Source organism: Triplophysa dalaica, chromosome 19, assembly GCF_015846415.1.
Source record: "Triplophysa dalaica isolate WHDGS20190420 chromosome 19, ASM1584641v1, whole genome shotgun sequence".
Lineage (NCBI taxonomy): Eukaryota > Metazoa > Chordata > Actinopteri > Cypriniformes > Nemacheilidae > Triplophysa > Triplophysa dalaica.
Genome location: NC_079560.1, coordinates 7,189,753 through 7,207,667, shown reverse-complemented (window position 1 = coordinate 7,207,667; position 17,915 = coordinate 7,189,753). Strand labels below are relative to the sequence as shown.

Genomic DNA, 17,915 nt, shown 5'->3' with positions numbered 1-17,915 from the left:
GAAAACCGACAGATCTTTAAGGTTTCATGGTGCACTGCACCCCTGTTTACTTTAAAATGTGCCCATCCTCGCTCTGCCTGTACACCTTCTGTCTCTCTCATTCAGCATGACTGCAGTGGATTTTTTTATATTCCTCTCAAACGGTGTGTGAAATGAGAGGATCGCTTACTCCTGGAAGAAGCAGATGCGCTTCCAATGAATCCCTCATGCGGAATCCGCAGCTTTGTCCCCTCCCGAAAGTAAACGAGCTCTTCTCTCTACCAGAACGACATAGCAAAACTCAGCGAAACGTTTTTATAAGAGGTGCTGAAGAGCAGTGTTGGGGAACTTTACATTTGCATTTATGCATTTGGCAGACGCTTGAATCCAAAGCGTCTTGCCGTGCATTCAAGGTTTATGGATATCAGTATGTCCTTCTTAGGACGTGAACCCATGATCTTATTTTTGTGTTTTTCTTTGCTTTTGGTTTGGTTTAGTTTGGTTTAGGTTAGGTTAAAATTATGTTAAAATATTGCATTAATCCTCATAACATTGCATACTTGTCATTTAATAAATTGGAAACTAGCACACATTTTCTACTGTATTAAAATGCATTCAATGCATTCATACTGTGTTAAAAACTTCAATATCATGCCGTAAAATAAACATAATTGTATTGGTAGTATTTCCTACAATATTTGTTTTTTGAAAAATGTAATCTTTGTCCCTTGCCATGAGTTACCCAGCAGCTGTCGAATTTTGTTGCTTAGCTGCAAGTGCAGGTTTCTGGTTCAACCTCAGCTCTAAAGTTTAATGGCTCATGTTACCATGGGTAAAGAGGCTATAATTTGTCTTTGAGTGCTGTGTCTGCCCATGTTGCTTGCTGTTTTGAGCTGGTATTGATTTAGTGGTGGGAACGCCACTTGTCGCGGTGCTGGAAGCTCCTCAGCAAGGCCTCTAATCCTGGGGTTGGAGCTCTGCTCAAAAGGGGCAGGCTGTAATCCCCCATACTGTCAGCGACATGGAGAGCCGGGGATGATTCCTGTTTTAAAAACGAACACGATACTCTTTCATCAAGTTATTTATTCTTTTCATATGGGCTCCGCAGCAGGGATTAGATTGAGCCATCTTGTCTTTTGTTTTGAGTTTGTCCTTTCTTCTCTTAGGCAGCCGCCGGATCGATGGTGTCTCTTCCCTCCCCGGCTTTTTTCTTTCTCCTCTGATGTACCATGTTCCCATCAAAGCATGTTTGAGAGGTCAAGCCTGATTTTTGCACAACTTTAATCTAGTTTTGATGACTAAAGTAAATAAACTCATTGTATGCACATTGTATTTGTATGCGGTTGATTGCCGGTGTGTCTCACTAGAAGACGTTGAACACCATAAAGACATGAGCCGAGGTTTGGCTCGAATGCAAACTACAGCATTTACCCAAAGGTGTTGGTTTTAAATTCAACACATACTCATGAACATCCATCTGTCAGGGATCGCACGTCTGTCTATGTTTAGATAAGAAAGCTCTGAATTCGTTATGAGGAACAGTTCACGGCAAAACAAACACGCACACCCGTTCGTGACCGCAACTGTATTTTAACGAAATAATCACACTTCTTCTTACAAAGGCCATCACGCTAAACAGTTTCTGAATAAATAAATCCTCGCGGTGGGTTCCAAAGCGGCCGGTGCTCACCTCAACGCCGCCAGCCTCTTTTCTGTTGATTTCATTAAAGAGGTTTGTCTGGACTGCTTCATCCAAAGTTGACCCCGCCTTGACCTCGCCTCTTACCCTCTGCCTCTCTTCCTCATTAATGTGCCAAGGACACCGTTGCAGTTCCCCCCCCCCCCACGCACACTTACTTACGTGGCTGCCTCTTTGTCAGAAGCATCGCCCCACAGGTCAGTGCTCTATTGAGTTTCGTTTGTATCTGTTCGTAACAAACTCTCTTAGCGCTGTCAGAAACCTCAGACGGATAAAGGGCAACCTGGACACGTATGAAGTGCGTCTGATGCTGCTGCAATACTTCTTTGTAGTTTCTCTTATTTCACAACAGTATTTACAGGTCTTTGTTGTATTGGTGCTGTTTGTCATCCCTTGTGGCATAGAAATGTGTTCTGACTGACAGTTGTGGTTTTATATGAAATACTTTTCAGAGACGACATTACACTCTTTGCCTGGATGACAAAACCAGTCTTAAGGGTCAATTTTTCAAAATTGAGATTTTTACATCATCCAAAGGCTGAAGAAATAGGTTTTCTTTTGACATATTGTTTGTTAGGATAGGACACTATCTGGCGGAGCACAAACTGTTTACAAAGCTGGAATCTGAGGGTGCAAAAAAAGCAAAATATTGAGAAAATCTTATTTTCAAGTTGTTTACCTGAGGCACTATAGCAGGCCATCCACTCACAAAAATAAAGTTTTATACATTTACAGTAGGAAATTTATAAAATATCTTCATGGAATAAGATTTTTACTAAATATCGTAATGATTTTTTGAATAAAAGAAAAAACGTAAATTTTTACCCATACCTTTTATTTTGGTGATTACTAAAAATGTTCCTCGTCTGCTTTTAAACTATCGTCTAATAGTGTGAAAAATTGCTTTTATTCACCGATACCGATTATTCGCCGATAAATCGTTCATCTCTGATATACAGTAAATGATGTACTGTAAACAGGGCCGAGTCTCAAAAGTTAAACATTTAACACTTGTATTATCTTTTAAATACTGATCTGTCTATTTAATCACAGAAAAATATGACCAATATCCATGACATGACATATTACAATTTTTTTTTTTGAATATCTTATAATATAAGACGAACATTTTATTCTTTAGTATGAAAAAAACAGTATATTAATAACAGTATATACGTATTAAAAAAACATTAAAAAATGTATGTTACATATTAGATTGTGGCTTTATTACAATCTTTTCTGTTTTGAAGCTTGCTGGACACAAACCAACAAACGAAATTATTCATAAAAATTGAATGATGAATCTGGCGTCAATGCAAAAACAACTTCATATTCTGTAAAACTTAAATGAAAAACAAGATAAGACAAAAGAATATAAAGCTTGGTTTTTCTTTTATTTGAATTCTATGTTTCGTAATGTGGGCAAATGTATCATCGCTTAGCAAGCTTAAACAACTAAGTATCAGTAAAATAGATGAAAAATGTTAACCAGTGGATACGTTTGTGCGTAAAAATACCTAGATTTGAATCTACACCTCTCACATTAACACCACAGTAGTATGTACTGTACTGTATGTAGTCTTTTATTAGCGAAGTATCCTCACTGTTGACATTCAGCACCAAGTCCTCATCTGAAGTTGAATGCCCTTTAAGAACAGAGGGTATTATTTCTGACTCCCGCTGGTGTCTTTCTCTGTATCTGTTGGTACGTCAGAATACAGAGACCGGGGCACTTCTAGTTGGTGTTAGCGATATGAAGTGCTGCAGGATGGTTGGGATTAAATTGCCACCCTGGATTTGTACACTACGTCTTATCACATGAGGCCAGCCCAGCCTCACTGACAACCCTCTTTACTGTCTCCAGGCTCTCGGTTGGCAAAGTAGCTAACAACCCCCGCGTTTCTCTGCCCGATAAAGCTGGGCAGGGGCATTCTGGCTGGGTTGAGAACACGCAGGAGAGAGATATCAGATCTGAATATCTCTGTTTAAAGTATAACTGGACACCAGAAAACTCAGCATTATCTATTTTATCGATCAGGGTTTGTGGAGTTTGGGGGTTGGGCAGAGGAGCCGATATAAATCATAGTAAGAGATTTAAAGCGTGCTGTTTAGTTAGGGTGCGGGAGGGCCAATGTTTATCATTAATAATGGAGCCTGTAAATATATTTCCCCCCATTTTTAATTCATTCCACACAGCCATGCGCCCGCCGACCGTTATGGCTCGTTTACGATTGCATAACCGCTCAAGGCCACGCTAGGCATTTAAGATTCATATGCCACTCGTGCAAATTAAATAACGTGTGATCGATGCTTTAAATCCGTCCAGTGATCGCACGCGGGTTGCCGTGCTTTACAAATCCCCCTTTTTATTGGAGATGAGAGCTTGTCATATCAGCATTAGGGTGCGCGGAGGTACGGCCATAAATAACGAAAGGACGATTACGGAGCGCAAGGGTAGTAGAGAGATTACGAAGAATTAATATGTAAATACATAACAAATTAGTGCATTATGTGCGTGTAGGGATATCCAAGCATGAAAATCTAATAATATCGCCTCAGCGATGAAACTTGACCAAGGGCCTATGGTGATCTTCTGCAATGAGGAAGAAAAGCTTTCTTTCTGGATTTGTGTTTTATAATCAAATATAAATTCATGTTTCAGATCTATTAGATTTGTACATATTTGGCTTACCTTACTTGGAACAAAGGTATAAATAAATATTTCTGTTACAAAGCAATGTGATTTTGATTGAGAGATTAAAGAAACAGTTCACACAAAAATGAAGATTCTGTCATCATTTACTCATCCTCGAGTTGTTCCAAATCTGTATTAATTTCTTTGTTCTGATGAGCACAGAGAAAGGTATTTGAAAGAATGCTTGTAACCAAACAGTTCTTGGCCATCATCGACTACCATAGTAGGAAAATTTGCTTTGTCAATTTGTAAAAAAGCATTCTTCAAATATCTTTTACTGTGTTCATCAGAACAAAGAATTTTTGGAATACAGATTTGGAATAACTCGATTTAACGATAACAGAATTTTTTTTTTTGGGTGAACTGTCCCTTTAAGTAACAAAACGTAGAAAAGGACAGTTACAGGAATATTTTTTTTTCATTTGTTAGTACTGATGTTTCGTTACTATTTTAAGACAAATTCTTCAACAAATTCTCCGCAAAAGCTGTTTGAGGTTCATAAGCATTTATTCACTGAAAAAGAGTTTACCAACATATCTTCACATGTTTATTTCGGTTGTCATGTTTGACTGGTTGAGTTGCAAACTCCGTAATTATTCTGTTTACGCATTTACACCAGTGTGACACATTGATGGTGTATTACTGTATCAATCTTGTACAGTAAATTCAGACAATTTCAGGATTGGTTGAGAATGTAATTTTTTCCAGTGCAATTTTGTCATATTTAAGTGGTTCTTTACTGTGAAAGATATTTACCTGCCCCCTAGAAGAAAACACACCTGGTTCTTATATATCTGTACACAAAAACAACACAAACAAATTAACATGCGATGTCAGCATTCCATTATACAGATAATTGCGCAGATTATGACCCAACACAAGATTCTGCTGAGGTTGGCTCAAACTGGCCATTAAAATTTCTTCATCTCCAAGATGCAGCAGTTGTGGCTTGGCCTGAATTGCACTTGGGGACGTGTTTGATTTAAGACTAATTTACTGTCATGAATATGAGGCCTGTGGCCTTGTGCTTTAAGCCCTGTCATTGATTGAATGTCGTGTTGGTGGATTTGTGTAAATTATACTGGGGCTCTTTCCCTTAAACTGTAGAGGACACCATACCCAAAGGCAAAGTCGTGGGTGTGCGTTTATGCAAATTCCTCCGCCCGTGCAATATTTCTCTTCACCCGTGGCTTGAAAAGATGTTGTACACTATTATAGTAATGATGTTTGCACTGAAATATGAGAGAAACGTTTTTTGATGTTCGTGGCTCCTAAAAATAAACATGGCCTTGCGTGATTCTTGTTGCCAGCGTGAGCTCAATTTCCGCTAAAAAATGTGCATGCTGTAATATGTTACAACGTCTATCTCTATGTGCTGGGGGTTCTGTTTGTCACAGATCTTTTATTGACCGTCTTTTTCTTCTCGGAGGAGAGAAAAGGAACACACCCTCCAGTAAGAGTGTTGCTATCCATAACAATGCCTCCGGCCAAGATTAGCATACCCGGAGAACAATCCATCAATTTGGGTAAAACTGTATGAGCGGTTCTGCTCTTATGTACACATTTGTAATGAGCTTATGAATATGGTGTTGCAGTTTGGCTGTGCTGCAGAAATCTGCATATGTTACAAGACACATCCCCAAATTACATTTGACTTTGCATGGGAGCATTAATCAGCCATAGTTACACTGTGAGCTTGTGTGACTGTGTGTGTGTGTGTGTGTGTCTGCTGCTCGGCGCAGTGGGTCAAAATGCATTCCTGATGGAGACCTCACACGACAAAATAAAATTGTAGGTGTCACGTGTGGCATTTGGAAACATCTTGTTGCTGTGGATATGTTTAGCATACAGGGCATGTTGGGATTCAGTTCTGGAGTGCGTCCAATAATTGCACATAAGTAAAATGCAACTAATAAAAGCATGCAGAGTCCTAAGCAAATACCCTAAAACGTAGGTTTTATTTGGTAGATGTGGTGTAAGATATACAGTCCACAGTTGATCAATATTGGTTCAGCCTAATATTTTACTAATGAAGTACTAAATCAAATGAATGTTGGCCTGAGTGATCTGTGTCGGGCCTCATTGCACACTTTAGTGTGATCGATAGCTAGGGGACAAAAGGTCACTGCCGTCCCCTCTCTCAATGTTCACACCCTGCCTTGTACGTCCCTTTCTGTTGAATCAGTAAAAGATAGTATTTAATTCCGTTTGTGATTCTTTCATACATTTTATAACAAGCAGCAGGTTTTGAATGAATGCAGTCAATAAAAACTTGCATTCAGGAACGTTGTCCAGTATGAATTTAGCTTTGGCAAATGATAAGCCATAAGAACCAGGTAGCTGTCTTATACTTGAATTAAAGTCCTGTCCTTGTTTTTTGTTTATTTAAACCAATATGCAATTATTTTAGTGCTGACAAGCGATTCATCGCGATTAATCATATCCAGAATAAAAGTTTATGTCACATAATACATGTCGGTGCACTGTGGATATTAATTTTGTATTTATAAACATATACATACATGTATGCATATTTAGGAAATATTTTCATGTATATATTTAGTTATAATTTAAATTTATAAATATGTATATCTATCATATTTTTCTTAAATGTATGCATGTATGTGTGTTTTTATAAATGCAAAATTAATGTGGACAGTTCACAGACATATTTGAAATACAAACTTTTATTTTGGGTGCGATTAATCACGATTAATAGTTTGACAGCCCTAATTTATTATTTAGTTGAGTTTCACTCTAATGGCACATGGACCACTATTTACCTTATGTTCCTAATTTTCTATTACTAGAATGCTTGCATTGTGCATATTAACATCATTGTTATTAAAACCAAGTCGCATCGAAATCTGATCGCGCATTATTAATCATGTTTGTTATGCTTCACCAATTATAATACAATACTAGTTTACTTCAATTGTCTTTTGTATCTTTAATTGAACTGAGTATCGGTTCTTTAAGGTTTATTCCAATTTGGACATGGTATAGTTATATCATAGTGTTTGGACATTCATTCATCAATTTCCACCTGTTGAACTCATTCAGGTCATATTTCAGGTTAAATATTTTGCGAAATGACTGCTGATGTCTGTATTTGCTGTTTCATAAGTCAAAATGAAGGAGCTAGATCTGAAAACGATGACCCCAAGGGAGGTAAAAGGGACACAGTCTCTGCCTGAAACCATGTTTACTGCCTCTACTGTTAAACAGTGTTACTTTTAAATGACACACTTGATCTTACATTTCATATTTAATAATAATAATGTTTTTTTTTATTAGATTTTTGTCCTGTTGAATATTTTCCAAGCTTGCCTCCGAGAAAACATCCCTGCTAGAGACTTATTTGCGTAGCAATGCCCACAGACCAGCCTGCATATGGAGTGCGGCATCCCTTGAGTCTGGGCGTCTGTGCGCGGATACGGCCCTTGTAATGACTCGTACGGGGGCAGCCAGTTTGGGGAGATAGCAGTACAACATGTTTTTTAATTAGATCTGGTTCTTTTAATTAGCCTGAGTGTATTACGGATGGGAGCTTCCAATTAGCGATTGACTGCTTGTTCTGGTAGCGAGTGAGTGATTGGAAGTTCATCAGTTTCAAAACAGAGCTCCAGTCATTTGGATTCCTCCCTCACTTTGAATGAACCGAATAATATCATGTTTCATGACCAGAAGGATGGAAGTTAATGGCGGAAAAATAGGAAACATATGGCAAGAAAATGAATCAAGTTAAATCAAATGAAGTACTCTGGAGGAACTATAACAGTTCTCTTGTATTCGCGCGAGGGTCTCGCGAGTATGCCGGCATTAGTGTAAATGATGCATGTGTGCTTAACACGTACGTGTATCCCAGGTGAGCGCACATTTGCATGCGTTATTATATTGTCTCATGCGGAGCATGAATCAGTTGGGATAATGATAGCTCTTATTATTCGCTGTAGCATAATGAAAATGATTCGTCATATTGCCATGTTTTCACTTATTGTATATTCTGCTATGCCCATGAGGGCTACAGATGTGATGTGTGCTGAATTGCTTCAGTTTTAGTATTCATCAATGAGGCAGTCTGGAAAGAAATGCACGTCTGTGTAAACATTTAGGCATGGTTCTTCAAGAGCGTTTTAAGTGTTTAGCCTCATTAAATCATGTCTGCTTTATTCAACCATTTCTTAGCTTGTTTACTGTGGAATTTTGGAGGGCCTGGGACATTCAAAACACTGCTAAATAAGAAACCGATTAAACCAGCCTAAACCATGTTAGCCGGTCTACAAGCTTCAAGCCTGGCTTGATTTTGTTGGTCTGTGTGTGTTGATGGTTTAAGAAGTTGACAGTGATCTTTTTTTATTGTTGAGCTTCAAAGTCACATTTTAAAAGCTTATGCGCATTCAAACTAAATAGCCTACAGCATATGTGCATGAATTGTTATTGAATTTTGTTTTGTTATATTTTTCCAACTATTACGTCAAAGCCATCGTGTCAAGTTTCTAGTTTCTGCACTTCTAATTCAAGTCGATCCAAATGCAAATACAGATATTACATATTTTAATATTCAGCTTTTCACCTATTATCCTGTTGCAATCCTAAGAAGCTTCCAGTGCAGACATACTCAAACCGTCATGTTCAATGTAGGAAGGCTGTAAGTCTGGTTTAATCTATTTTGATGTATTTATTTATTTTTAACTCATACACTGTTTATCCATACTTCAAAGTTGAGCCTGGAACACACGTGATTTGTGGATACTTTGTTACCTGCCTATCTGTACCAATGTTTGGTCGAGATAATTTAGTTTATTTACATTTTACTTCACCATCTGCGTTGGTGATAACATAAATCATAACTGAGTGGGAAAGTGTGATGATATCTGGCAAATGGATTTAAATGATATTCAGCTGGATTCCTCACCCAAGGGCAACAGTTTTCCTCAGCATCCATATACGCTCCTCATCTTAAGTTCCTGTGGGAGATGCACCAAGCAAGTGGCATTAATATTACATCAGTGCCTGAAGGTCCGTGAGAAAATGCTGTAAACACTCAATGTGGCACTTTCTTGTATTTTGTGATAGAGGCTGTTCATTCTTTTCATCTTCAAGGATTCTCCTTATGGAATGTGTATTGGTGGCTCGTGCAGATAGAAGCTATGGTGACCTATGCACATTTGTGTGCTCAGGGTAATTAAAAGTCAGAGATAAATGGAATAAAACCAAGGCAAAATTCATATCTTCACCATTTTGTACGTTGTTGTGTAGCTTTTTAGCTCCAAAATGAGCCAATTTAGCGTCCTACTTAGAGGCTGCTGAGTGGAGATTTTTCCTAAATTGTATATTTTGCTGATGGGGCACATTTAAATAAACAATTCTTTTTTAATTTCCTTTTTCAAGGCAAAAATATATCAGAAGATTTAGATGTCTTTTTTGTAATTCAAGTGCGTATAGTTTTATGTGAATAATATAAATCTCTTGATTAACAGAATAGTAAAGGAGTCGAGGTCTTGAACTGCATGTGCTCTGCACTTGTTTACTTGTCAGAGTTTTCTGCTTCTCGTAGAGATGAGGATTGCTGTTATGGATTAGAGAAAAGTATATAGGAGACTGACATCGTAAAGATTCCGGAGATAATTCTATGGAAGTTGCTATCTGTTATTGACTAACCCATCGCCACACAAACATAGATACTCTTACTTTCACTCATCCATGAAACAGAATTGAGCTATGGGTAATTCTCGCTCTCACAGAAACACAGACAGCTATAAGTATGTACGCTTAATGTGAAACAGTGTGAAATACCAGTAACATGAACAATTTAGTCTGTCCCTTCGATTGCCTGCCGAGTTAATCCATTGGTTTTATGGGTAGTTTACTCAATTCAGTGCCTGGTTGAATATTAGGGGATACTTCACCCAAAAATAAAACGTTCGTCATGAATTACTTAACCTCAAGTAGTTCCAACGCTGTATACATTTCTTTGTTCTGTTAAACACAAAGAAAGATATTTAGAAGAATGTTAGCAATGAGATTTCTAGGGTAGGCTAAAAATGGTAGTCAAGGGTGCCCCAGATCTGTTAATTCTTGAAAATATCTTAACAGGACAAAAAATACATTCATTTTTCCTACTATGGTAGTCAATGGTGCCCCAGAAATCTCAGTTGCTAACATTCTTCCAAATATCTTAACTATCAAATGGCTGAACAAATAAATAAATAAATTATACGTTCGTAAAAACTTGAGGATGAGCAATTCATGACAGAATTTTCATTTTTGGGTGAAGTATCCCTTTAAATGTGATGTCTGTTATTGTGAAGTTTCCCTCAGAAAGATAATATAGGTTGTCTTTTATCTCTGATAGTTATTTACATGGGTGTGTGTGGGCTGAACGTCTCTCATCCTTTTCTCCTTTATTCTGACTCTCTGAACTCGGTCTTTAGAACGTAAACCTCCTTAGCGAGCATGATGCAGGTCAGAGCCCCCATGCCAGCACTGTGATTGAGTTTCATGCTTAGCTTGTTGGGGGTCCTCATTGCCTTTGAGAGGGGAATGAGTGGAAGAGACGACTGGCAAATCCTCCAGCAGGAGGGAAGGGCTTGCCTTCGGCACGGCTGTTTCACTGGGTCCTCCGCAACCAGTGAAATGAAATTCCTCCACAGCTTTACTCAAAGCTAACGCGTCAGCCACCATTACCTCCCGGTCTTTGGCTTTTATTTCCCCAAGCCGCTAGGTGCCAACCACGGTGTCTTTGTAGTCAAATTGATTCTGTTCGTTTGATGTATCATTGTTGTCAGTGCTAAGCAGATCACCACTGTGCATGAATATATCCAGCCTGGAGTCTCCACAACACAAGCGTTTTCTATTTTCTCTACCCTGTTTTATCCCACCCTTTCATTCTTGCCACTTTACACATGACGTGTGAAATAAGGTAGGCATTGTGTCTTTTTGAAGAGACTCTGTTATGAATTCTTCTGTCGAAGAAAGCTTTTGAAAGATTGGAATCTCACCTACTCCACTTTAAATATTAATTCTCCACCTTCTGCAGAAAGAGCCTTTGTCATCAGTGCTGTGCATTTCAGCAGAATTTCACTCCCTCCGAGGCTTACGGAGGAACGTATGTGCGAGTCTATCTCGACGCTCTTTTGGGTTTCTCTGCATTTTGATACGTTTTGACACAACAATCCGTTCACACAAAAGTTGAACACTTGAATACCTGTCTCGACTCTCAAAGACTTCACACGATAACTCTCACTGAGATGTCTCGCTTTACAGTCCTGTTTTCACAAAGCACTCTTTTGTGGTTTGAAAATACATATTCACTGTTTTCGCATCTACTGCCCTTGTAACCTCTGTTGCATGGCAGAGCTCTGTCAAATACATATTTCCAGTACAGTATAGTGATGGATTCAGTGCATGTCCATCAAACATGTCATACTGTGTAAAATAAAGTCTTGAAATAAACCAGTGGTAGCTGTTTTGATGTGTCAGGAATATTCCATGTAGATGAACACATACTGCAGGTCTCCCTCTCCTGGACACACCCTGACCCTACATTTCAAGCCTAATGGCTTTGCTGGTCTGATTCTTTAGGCGATGGATGAGAAAACTGACAATGACCTCAATAAACTGTTTAAGCTAAGAGGGCTCTTAGTGAGGTTCTGGAAAAGTCAGTATTTGCCAAGGTAATGTATTTGTTGTATAGGGCATCAGAAGTGTCAGTTATGTTTCTCCCAGAAGACCAGAGCTTTTTAGTTGTCTGTCAATGGACTAGGTCCATTAGGAATACAAAATGTCTCTTACTTTAAATTGTCCCAGGTTAACCAATATCGGCTGGCCAGAGATGATAACACAACGCTGTTTACCTAAGAAACACTTAAAGGGATAGTTCACCAAAAACTTTTCACTTCATATCTGCATGACTTTCTTTCTTCTGCAGAACACAAAAAAATATAAATTAAAGAATGTTGTTAACCGACACCCATTTACTTGGAGTGGTTATGTGTCCCTACAATGAATTGGTGCAGGCACTGTTCGGGTACCAGCTTTCTTCAAAATATCTTCTTTTGTGTTCTGCGGAGGAAAGAAAGTCATACAGATTTGAAAAGACAGGAGGTTGAGAAAACGATGACGGAATTTTCATTTTTGGCAGAACTATCTCTTTAAAGTATGGCTTTTAAAGTCTTTAATGTGTTACTAGTTTGATTAACACTTAACTTTTTACATAAAGGCTTGTGTATTCGTTTTTGCAGCTGTATTGAATAATGATATTTGATAATTATGTTACTCTGACATGGCTACCCTAGGATTAGTTATAGTCATCAATATAGTCATTTTTTGTTCTTAGACACATATTTCCTGTCCTCAGTTTCACTTTTCTGATAATGTCTCTTGAAATCAAAATAATTTACAGCATACGAAATCTGGCAGAGATTGACAGTGCAGTCCTTTTTATTATGTAAAATCACAGATAAGAACGGGTGTGAAAAATGATATGATCTTCTCAGATTTGCTTATTAAAGATATCCTGCCGTCACTGTTTCCATGACAGTGAAATCAGAACCCAGAGATTTTATAATGAAAGTTATTAGAACGTCTTGTGATTTGAGGACTTACACACAAGTGGTTTTATTAGAGAAATGTTGTATTTTTTATGTTTATATATTTCTGCAACTTAACAGCTATTAAAAGGGAATGTTACCTTGATGAAGCAGCAAAATACAAAACACATTCAAATGTATAGGATTAAAAAGCGTTGGATAAAAGCGTCTGCCAAATGCAAAAATGTAAAATTTGATTTCATAGTCAATCATTCACTTCATAGTGAATAGGGCATTGCTCTGCTCGCTTCTCAATTAAATTTACTCAAAGATAGGAAGGTCGATGGGCTGTAAAACCTTCAAAAACTTATTTGATATTTTCGGATTATGCTACTTTAAAATAATCTACAAAATAAATGTGTAATCTCTAAACCAAACAGCAAAATTTATTTTCCATGTTTTATCCAAAAAAAGTATTAAAGCATTGAAAATATTGTGATTTATAGTGAATCTTTCTGATGTGAGAGTTCTTTAAAGACAAGAACTTGCATCATATCATATTCTTTTTCTGGCGAGGCTTATTCTGAGAAAAGAATATAGTTTTCTCTCATTTTACCAGATGTGAATTCAATCGCAGTTCAATATTTTAATTAGCTTTTTTATATTAGGAATTTTTCATATGCTATTTTGTTTTAACTAAGTATTCTGCGGCCGAAGCAGCCAGGCTGATCAAACCCAGACTTCTGTGAATCAAATGGTTTTGGTTTTATTCATTGTATTTCAGTTTTGTTTGCATTGCAATCAGTGGAGACAATGTTATGCTCTGCTTTGGAAATACTTTCAGAAAATGCAAGACCAAAAGTAAATTGCTTTTTCTTTCTTTCTTTCTGTTTGTTTTGATGCTGCTGGGGTGTGTTTTTGTTGAACTAAAATAATGAGAGTAAACTAGCACATACACATTTCATCCTGCATCCCCCGCACACACCAGGTGTAGTAAAACTAAAGGGCCAATAGATGGTCGCATGAATGCCCCTTCATCCAATGCAGCGTGCACTGGAGGGTACCCACATAACATCAAATACAAAATTAGACAGCTATGATAAAGCAAATCAAACACTGAAATACATCCTCAGGCATTGCCAAAATTCTATCTATATAATCATGAAATTTAAAGGAGCTCTATGTAATAATTTTACTGTGTTCAATCAAAACAATACCTTCATATGTCCAAAGATATTTAGGAAACATTCTAAGTTCATACATTGGTTTGTCCAAAAAACAATGCTATGACCCCGCCCACTGACGATTACCCAATAGCGTTTTTCGACCGTACAGTTGCCAGTTGGCAACAATCAGAGCATTGCAGCAAACAAAGTATCTGAGTCCGAGCAGATTCCACCCTTTCCGGTACAATTACGTTGCAAACTGAGAAAGAATTACTATATTATTTTACAATTTACCAGTTAACCTCTGAAACGAGTTGCTCATTGAGTTATATTTGCAAACAACAAAACCACTGCAAACGTATCAATTTTCAGATAAACTTACATTGTAGGAGTTGATGCTTGGGATGCATAGCTAGGAACGCCCACAAAAACGTCATATCCGTTTGTGCCGTGGGGAAAACAATCCATTACAATCAATGGATGTGGACCTCATTAGGCGCTTGATCTTAACTCTTTGTAATGATTACAACTGATTTTTACTTGGTACAGTGTCAAAAAGTTGCTTTGTGGTGTTACTGTTACTTTTGTTAAGCTATGTGTCTATGTGGGAAACCGTTGCATGCTACAGTCAAAACTGTGCATAAAATGAATTCATTTAACATGTTGATCTTTTATATCGTAGCTTTAATGAACATGGGGTAAAAATATAGACTGTTGAATGACCCTGGGATACTGATATTACAGTTGTTGCCTAGCTGGACACTAAATCTGGTTCAAAAAATGTCGCGAAACGACTTCTCCAAGTCATTCCACTGTGTTGAGTCTCTAACCTACGATGGCCGGAAAGTGCAAAACAAAATAACAAATCGCAAAACTAAAAACAAATCTTAAAGCAAAATAAAAAAAAACAAATCAAAATGACAAATCTGAAAACGCAATAGCAAATCTAAAAACAAAATTGCGAATCATAAAACACAACAAGAATTCGGGAACAAAATTACAAGTTAGAAACCACATCGACATGAAAACAAAACGACAAATCAGGCAAACCGGAAAAGGTAGGTATTTTGGTGAAATGGATTAACTACTGCTGATTGGAAGAAACTCCAGGCAATCAAGATATCCAGGATGATCATTGGTACTATGAGAAAGGACATGCATATGATATGTGATACAGCGCATATTCATTGATCAACTTTCAAAAGCTACATTTTTCTAATAAAGTTGAAACGGGCTCATCTTGCATTAGGAGTAGATGCGTGTCTGTTTCACACTGCATGCATGAGCAGAGTCTTCGCTCGGCGTGAGCTCTGAGCAGCAGGCATAGTGCAGCTGAAGGCGACTGCATATGTGTCATCCGTGATCGTTTTCCCCTCACAAAATACATACACTACAAGCATATAACATGATATGTACTTTAATCTGTGTCCCTGTTGGTTATGGTAAAAGAATGACTGACGTGATCGTTTATTTTTGCTTATAAACATGATTTTTTCAGAATTGTCATGATTTGGGATTTTTTATTTTGACAACCGCTAGGTGTCAATGTTACATATGGCTCCTTTAAACAAGACTTTCTTAATTTGTTAGATTACACGTATCTTTTATATTAACATTTCAATCCAAAACAATGAAACATGTTACTTCATTCCTAAAAAAAACTTTTTGATTCCTGTGTTAGGGTGGAAGCAGGGTTCCAGAAAGTCCTCCAGGTGGATTTGGAAGTAAACGGGCTATTGGATCCTCTGGGGAGTCGCTCTGTGACGTGGCAGATCGAGTATCCCATCTCCCGAACTCTCTCAGAGGAGATTCAAACCCTCATCCGCCTGGCACCTCATGACCTTGGGGGCATCGTGCCATTGGCTATGGTGAGTTTGGTCCTCATAAACTCATCGACGCTCCGATTCAACACAGTAAAAGCAATTGTTCAGCTCATACAGTAGCTACTATCTCTAAGTAGCCACTCAGACAGCGCTCAAACACTCCTCTTATCTCCTAGAGAGAGACATGCTCACTTTAGTATGCCTTTTATTATCTCAACAAGCCTTTACGTGATTTATTGATCTCCACAGCTTTGTTTGTGCTTTCGTTTGCTGCAAGATAGTGCGTTCTTAGAAAAGATCAATTCAGACTTTGAAAATCACAGATTTTTCATCTCCGCTCGTAATACTCTTACGGTCTGCCAATGATATGCATCATTCCGTGTAACGGTACTGTGTGCTAGACTGTGAAATGAGCAGGTTAAGTCGCCTCTGCAATTTTAGTCCAATGTAAATTCATGTTTCCGTTTGACTTTGATTCTGACACATTTTCCAGGTTTAATGCAAATAGAATGCTATTTAACTTACGTTTTCAACATTTTGATGTAAGCATCATTTTTTGTTTATATTATATCAGGTTTTAATTTTAGATTTCAACTTTAGACTTTATTAGAATCATTAGACCATTGAGAACGTCCTTCTCTAGAGCCATCATATTAAATGTTGAGATAATGTATTTACGAAACGCGCTCTGTAGAGCAGTTTGTCCGTTAAAGGCTGCTGTAGAAACAACATGGTGAATTCCATGTATGGGTTCCCGGAGCGTATGTAGATAGCTTATTCTAAGTTTATACAAACATGATGCTTCATTATATAAGGTCTTTACACCTCGAAGGACACAGTTATGTATATTATATTGCTTTTCTGTCAATACATCCTCAAAAAAATTATACATTGCATCCAAGACTTATGACTCAAGAAGTTTCTGTAAAATGCATCCAGATCCTTACTAAAGACAACAAGTGTCATTAAGATCTAAATACGAATGGAGGGCATCTTCAATACATTTATTTTATTTCTGTACTGTAGATTGTTTATTTATATTTGAGCAAGCACTCCTTCCACCGCCTCTGTATTTTGTAGCTCTATGCACTATGTAAGATGCATCGCACAGGAAACACAGGATATGTTGATGTGTCTTCTGAGGCAAGAGTAGGCCTGGCACTTTAATTAGCTCTAATTTGGTTTAATTGAGCATACAGATAGCTTTATAATAGAGAAGGCAATTGGGTTAAGTCCAAAAGTAATTCTTTAAAATGAGCGAAAATTGCGAGTGACCTCAAATAAATGAGGCTAAATAGTTCCACGTCCATAAATGGTAATGAACTGCTGACTAGACTGTTTTTCCTGAGTTATGTTGCTTTAACGGTGAGAAAAGTAAATGTGTTTTGTGTCCTGTGTTCTTTTAATTCAACAAACAGCAGTTTCTCGTCACTGACTTCTTAAAATGAGCAATAGGTGAAAGATGTGATTTTAATTCTGATATTAGAGGGAGACTGGTCTCAGCCTCAGATGTCATGAGTCGGGCATGGACCGTTTACTGAATGTCTGATGCATACGGTACACAAAACACAAGTTTGAAGTAAAATTCTACTGGTAACATTGTCAAATCCCCAAAAACTTTGCTGAATAAACCACACTCTGATTTGTTTTTTCACATGTCTGTCAGTTCTCTTTGGCAGTCTAGACCTTCAGGCATCAGTCTGAAGGTCTGGCTACTCAAGACTTATTACCTGATAGCCACACAAACTGATCAAGTCTCTCTCTCATTAACTAAAGCTGTTCACCTTCATGTCTCCTGACCTTCACAAACACTGCTGATTTGGTTCTTATTGTTTTGCAATGCATGCACCATTATTACCAGGGGCAATTGTAGGATTTCAGTTTTAAATGGGCTCAGACTCCTACCTGATGTGCTCAGCTTCAAGCTGACGTGACCCAAAAGAAAATGTATTGCTTTAGTGTGTGAGGTTTTGAGTTCAAATCATGTCCGACTGACAGGGTTTTGAAAACAAAATTAAA

The 17,915-nt window shown here is 37.8% G+C and overlaps 1 protein-coding gene across 1 annotated transcript in view; it reads left to right on the top strand.

Annotated features, from left to right (window-relative positions):
* Positions 1-17,915, top strand: part of si:dkey-112m2.1 (transmembrane protein 132C) — a 103,839-nt gene that overhangs the window by 62,295 nt on the left and 23,629 nt on the right. Inside the window, exon 4 of the mRNA XM_056731208.1 lies at positions 15,755-15,941. Within this exon, the coding sequence (XP_056587186.1) occupies positions 15,755-15,941 (187 nt within the window). The remainder of the gene's footprint in view (positions 1-15,754; positions 15,942-17,915) is intronic.